At 35.1% G+C, this 6,833-nt stretch overlaps 1 protein-coding gene across 1 annotated transcript in view; it reads left to right on the plus strand.

Moving 5' to 3' along the window:
- ASAP1 (ArfGAP with SH3 domain, ankyrin repeat and PH domain 1) overlaps positions 1-3,430 on the plus strand; it is a 294,522-nt gene extending 291,092 nt beyond the window's left edge. The window contains exons 29-30 of the mRNA XM_063451064.1: positions 2,161-2,283; positions 2,548-3,430. Of these exons, the coding sequence (XP_063307134.1) occupies positions 2,161-2,283; positions 2,548-2,622 (198 nt within the window). The 3' untranslated portion in view covers positions 2,623-3,430. The remainder of the gene's footprint in view (positions 1-2,160; positions 2,284-2,547) is intronic.
- Positions 3,431-6,833: the final 3,403 nt, after the last annotated feature.

Below are 6,833 nucleotides of genomic sequence, written 5' to 3' on the forward strand. Positions count from 1 at the left end.
GACTGATATTGCTATATAGTGCACTGACATTTATTGTTATCCATAAATAATCCGGACTCCATTTCAAATCTCCAAAAAGTCAAAGGACATGTTACAGGCCACTAATATAGGAATGTAAATAAATGGCATACCGTTCGATGTAGAATTCTTCCAGTTTAGAAAGTTGGCATGATAGAGAATGATCCAGTAGATAATATTATAAAGGTAGCTTTAGAGATATGTCAACGCATTTATGAGTATTAGCAATGTGATAAAAAAGAAATTGGGTGGGCTTGGGGACCTTAAAATTATTTTTAACTCTATTATTATATATCCTTGTTTCAGTCTATTAATACATGTTGCTTTGTAGTTCATGTCCGAGATAAGGAGGGTCATTTAAAATGATCCCAGCTTCTTCCATGGAATTCTCCGTGCTTTTTAAAGAAAGATATAAGGGAGATGACACTCTGTAGAAAATAACTGCGGGTGCTGGTCCCCAGGATTCCTTTAATATCCCTCCATGTGGACCTGGCAACATTTTAATCCCACGTAGGATCTTTGTCAAGGCTTGGGATGGAAATGTTGCCAGGTACACATTGGTGGAATAAAGTTATTTTTGTTTGCTACTTGCTTTAATCCATTTATGAAGATTACCCCTCTCTTCTCCACATTTCTGATTTGTAGAACATGGTTACTGAGTCTATGACGAGGTCACTCCTCCTGAACTTGTGTGTTACAGAACAGCAGAATAAGGGGTTTCTATATACCCCCCTATCTGAGATAGGGCTGTGTCAAGAGGTAACTTTGGAATGAGAACCCATGTGAGAAGGCAAATCTCCCTAATATCAGCTTTTATTTAATAAGCTTACCAAATGATCCAATAATGATTAATACATCTTTCCAATTAATTTGTCTACAAAAAAAATCTCAGACTTTAATAGTGACATCTGTACATAGATCACTTTAAAACGTATTAAATCGAGGCCATCGTTAGACGAACTCTGCACGTGTCAAATCCTCCTTCTGATCATCTAATAAACGCACTAAATATGTTACATTTTGGTTGTCTAAACACCTATATACACTTATCAATCAACTGGTTTAATATTAAAGGGTCTTCATAATGTGAATTTCCAGATGAAACCGTTAGCATCCTTAAAGTGTACCTGTCAAGATACACACACGTTTCTGCCTAGTTCAAAAATAAGCAAAACTCCATCTTCACATTGTGCTAGCTGAATTGATAGCAAATGCATAGACTGACATAAAAATCTATTTTAAAAATAGGTGCTCTTCCCACTGTCAATCATTTTTTTCAGCATTAAGTTGGTATAGACCCTGGTGTCTGAGAACTGACTGACAGGGAGAGCAGGAGAACCCTCCTGCAAGTGTTGTCCTGCTTTCCAGCATAGCAGCTATAATGTATGTGCTGTGGTTGTTATGGTTACAGAACAGAGTGACTTATAAGCCCATTCTAAGATTGATGGTCTGGCAATGAAGCTTGCACGTGTCATGAAGAAGGATTGACTTGCTTTTGGAAGTATCCCTAAGCCGGACCAATCCTTTCACAGCACAGTCAGGACACAGCAGACGGTATTTTGCACTCATCCATTATCAGAACTCTTATATTGACTTCCTAAAACACATTTAATGCAAACATGTATTTGTTAATATTCTGAACTTAACTCCTTTTAGTAAAATCTCATATATTGATTTTAATGTAATGCTGAATTCAGGTGTGATGGCTCACCAGATATTTGTCTATTATTATACTGTTTAGTTGTGTAAGGACTTTGTATTTCTCACTGTTCTCATATGAGCTATAAAAAGACAGCCTGCTCTTTGAAACATGAACAAGACAATTCTACAAAGAAGTAATGTCCTAATCTGGAAATCGGAGTTCATTTTTATCTTACTCTCCATTTAGTTGTATATGAGATTGTTGTATGTCCAGGCACGGTGAAAACCTAGATTGTTATGAATTCAGAATTTTACGATATTCAGGTATAGTTAGTGCATGTAAAATAATGACCAGCCCTTTATCTGTTAATTAATTTTATAGTTGCTGAGAACAGTTCAGATTCTAGTGTATGTAGATGCCAGTAAGATAATGTTCTTGTTTATTTTTGATTCTTTTGTAAAATTTTAATTTTTTTCCCTTTTTTTTTTTCCTTCCTTCAGGGAAAGAACAAACTGAAACGCGTTAAAACAATATATGATTGCCAAGCGGACAATGATGACGAGCTTACATTTGTTGAGGGAGAAGTTATTATAGTGACTGGTGAAGAGGACCAGGAGTGGTGGGTATGTATCACGAGATCGTTGGACACAATCGGTAGAGTCCTATAAGAGTTTTTCTTGCTGGGGAGGATGCTTAGTTATTTTAACTGCTTTCTCGCTGTAGTAGGAAAATGTATTGCTGCTAAGATAACTCCGTAGTAAGGGTTCAAGCTGAAGTATGTCAGTCACATGTTATCTGGCAAGGTCAAATACTGTTACCGTCAAGATGAAAATTAAAGTTTGTCACTTCATCATTACCTAATTCAACCATTTTCTATCCTCCAACAGATCGGCCACATTGAAGGACATCTCGACAGGAAAGGAGTCTTCCCAGTGTCGTTTGTTCACATCTTGTCAGAATAGTCTGTTCTACACGTAACATACATACTACAGCATTGTGTGTCCTCCACCCAGGACAGGCTTCTTAGCAAGATTGCAGCCGTGTTCCTTGCGTTGCCGTACTCCACACTGTATATAAGCTGCTGTTACGAAGTTCACATCATTCAGTACCACATCATGTGCCGAACTCTCTATGTATTGTAACTTTACTATGTAATTTCACCTCTGCCAGTATTAAGATAGCTATAGTAGCCTTGGGGGAGAGGGGATAAAAGAGGCACTCCATACTACACCTGCTAAAACCATTCCCCCTCTCCGACCTTTACCCTTTGTGTTAAATCACTTCTGATACCAGCATAACAAGTCCCTGATACCATGTACAACACTACCTAGATCAGAGCTTCAAGTACTGGAAAGGGAGATAGCACTGTGCATTTCAATCTCTTGTGCCTGAAAAAAGTTAAAGCTGCTCTGTCACCTAAGCAGTGTTTACAGTGTGCAATCAAACTATCGCTACGTCTTGCAAGATTTTGTATAGATCAACAGAAAAACCCTGGTTTTACTATGCAAGACCATGTGCAATTGCACTGCTGCCTTGCAGAGTAATGCATGGGCATATGGGATACATTGTCAAATGTATTTTCTGACAAATTGATCTGTGCATTTGATTGCCATTACCTGAACATAATATATAAAGGCTCGCTATGCCTTGTATGCATCTGGAAATACTGTTCATTTGGCAGAATACTTTTAATTTGGAATAAAAAGACATTGGCAACTTATAGACAATAACATTTGATCTACACATTGTGATATTCAATCTGGGGAGGGTGGGGGGCAGGGGGGGGGGGATGTATGTGAAATGTTATTTGCTATTAGAGCATAATCCTTACTCCTCTATGCAGTCTCTGTTCAGAGAGGTTAGATTTCAAAACTAAAATGCCCCTGAGTGTTCGCACATTTGTGGATGTCTGGTCTAGATAAGATATCATCTCCCGTAGGTACGGTTTCAAACAAGGGACACAATAATACTAGGGTGGACTAGGCCCTTCCAATCTGCCGATAATGGCTTATACACATACATTTGAGCTATCAATATTCAAGCAAAGTATTTATTAAGAAAAGGCAAGTTCAAAAACGTTTCAATTAAGGATCATATTTATGTGCCCGGTATTTTTTTTTAAAACATCAGTTACTGTTACTTTGCTACTAGTAGTGACAGAAATTATATTTCTATCTAAAGTCTTCTTTTATTAGAAGTATATACATATAAATATATATATATTATACATATATATAAAAAAAATAAGACATTTCCGGTTAATTTCATTGGACCTAAAACTAATGACTGCTAAACGATATTAGTCTGTTTACATTATGCATGCATTTCTATACACAATTCCAGCATACTTGAAACCTGCCTTTATCTTTTCGTGTTCCGGTGGCGGACCTATTGCCTTTTAAAAGAATGCATTGGCACTCCACAGGCACTGAAAGTGTTAAAATGGGAATTGAATTACAGTCGCATCCTTTTTATTTTTTTATTTTTCCTGGGCCAAGGGTGTTCTAGCTGATGACAAAAACAACCAAGGGAAAATATTTTGGGGGGGGGGGGGGGGAGGGCGCTTAGTTTTTCAGTTTTCCGTTTTGAATGAGTATGTGAAATAGAAAACAGTATTACCATATATATCTTTGGATCAAATAGAGAGACTTTGAGGTCTTCACAACAAAAATAAATAGCTCAAGTACTATGCCTATGTATATTTTTTTTTATTATGTTTTTAGTTTTTATATATAATTTAATCTGTACCATAAATTATTATTATTATTAGGTTCAATGTAAAGTTGAATTTTTTTGTGTATATTGTTAGGCAAATAGCTTATTAAATCTTTTAACATGGCGTTCTTAGCGCAGTTGCTGGAAGTGTGTCTATTAGTGGAACTATAAAGGGTTAATGCCCTTTTGGGGGACGGGGGGCTGTTGCAGGATTCTTCAGCCGTGGATGGAATATTGTGTAATGTACTGGAACTTTGATGTGTTTGATCTGTGGTATGAATGGTTTGTTTTTTCTGAGGGGAAAAGTAGGGGGAAACTTTTTTTATTTAAAATTTATTTTTTATTTTTTTCTCCCACTCAACAACGAATAAAAAAAAACAAATGCAAATTTTGGACCAAAATATCAGACAGAGGAGAGAAAAAATAATTCTCCCACTTTGTTATTTTAGCCTAAACTGTACAATTTGTATTTTTTTAATTATCTGTTTATTAATAAATTACTATATACACATAGATTTTTTTTTTTTTTTTGCCCATTCAAACCTGATACCATATATATACCTGCAACAATACCTGCGTTTTCCAATTTCTCTGCACTTCTAGATATCTTTCTTGTTTACAGATCTCGTACGAGAAATCACTTTTTAATTTTTTAAGGCACATATTTTCTGCATGTATAATAAAAAATATTATTTATAGTTCCTACTTCGTTTTCTTCTTAATTTAGGGCAAAGAGGACATCAGGATAGCTTTCAGTACATTAATTGAAGACTAATTGGGCTCTTTTTAACTTGACTATTTGAACCAATCATTAAGATTTTGCATGGGAAAAATGTTATATTATTTGCAAGTATATCAGCTATATGCAATAGCAGGGGTAAAATACTACGCACCCCAAGCAAAGTTGCAAAAGAAAGAACAAAATGTTGTAGGCTAAATACCTACGGCTTTCCCCTTGACCAGTATTTGAACAACATGATACAGTATACTGTTTTTAATGCAAAATCAAGAGCTGATTTTATTAATCATTCCATATTATAAATAAAAGTTTTAAACTTCCATTAAGCCTGTGTGTTTTTAGTTGCTTTGTAATATGATGTTGATGTATATGAAATTTGAAGACGGTTTGATTATGATGAGTGGAAAATCTACATGTGAAAATTCAACCTTTTCGTTTGTTTTTTCCTTGGCTTTTTTTGTTTCATAATTATGTGAAAAAAAAATCCACATGTTTTGATAAAGCATGGGTTCTTTTTATACACATTCCACAAACACATCACTTAAATTTTAAAATAGAAATGGTTCTAATCACTCTTGAGAAATAGTACAAGTGTAGTAAGAGGTCATTTATTATCTGCCATCTAGAGTTGTCAGAGTATTACGTAACTTACATTAAAGGGGCACTTTTAAAGCACCATAACACTACATAAGGACTAATGGAAGCTCCTACCAAGAAGAGGAGAGAGCACATAGTAGATACAGTTTTTCTCTCCATTAAATGGTCTTTCTAAAAATACCATTATTTTCAGTATATCGTATAATTTACTATAAAAAAAAAAAGAAAAAACATATTTTCTAACTTTAACCGCCCCCCAAAAAAAATGTGCTAGTTTCTAAATTTTGTCCTGAGTTTAGAAATACCCAATGTTAACATGTTTTTAGCTTTTTTTTTTTTGCAAGTTATAGGGCTATAAGTACAAGTAGGACATTGCTGTTTCAAAATATATATATATATATATATACATTTTTAAATGTGTCAATAGTGACATTGTAACACTGTTATCGGTCATAAATCTCTGAATCACATCTCACATGTACATATTTTTTTAAAGTAGACAACCCAGGGTATTCAATATGGGGTATGTCCAGGTTAGCGTTCATAATTGTTTTTTGCATTTTTAACAAACGATATAAATGCTAACTTTGGCCAGTGTTTGTGACTAAGTGGCTACTAAAAAAGACTGAACATATACCCCATTTGCAATACCTTGGGTTGTCTTCTTTTGCAAATGGTATGCCATCATGGGGCTAATTCTCATTCCTGGGCTACCATACGCTCTCAAAGGCAACATAACCAACCTGGCAAACTACAATGTGAAAAAATGGAAAATCAAGCCTTTTATTTGACCCTGTAACTTTCAAAAATACTATAAAACCTGTACATGGTAGGTACTGTTTTACTCGGGAGACTTCGCTGAACACAAATATTAGTGTTTCAAAACAGTAAAACGTATCAAAACAATTCTATCAGTGAAAGTGCCCTTTTTGTGTAAAAAATGCAAAAAATGTCAACTGACAATATCATCGCTGTGATAGGTTTTACTGTTTTGAAACACTAATATTTGTGTTCAGCAAAGTCTCCCAAGTAAAACAGTACCCCCCACGTAGGGTGTCTTGTAAAGTTATAGGGTTAAATACAGTGCTAGCAAATTAAATTCTCTGGACTTTCGGCCTGGGT

This window comes from Pelobates fuscus, chromosome 4 (assembly GCF_036172605.1).
Source record: "Pelobates fuscus isolate aPelFus1 chromosome 4, aPelFus1.pri, whole genome shotgun sequence".
Lineage (NCBI taxonomy): Eukaryota > Metazoa > Chordata > Amphibia > Anura > Pelobatidae > Pelobates > Pelobates fuscus.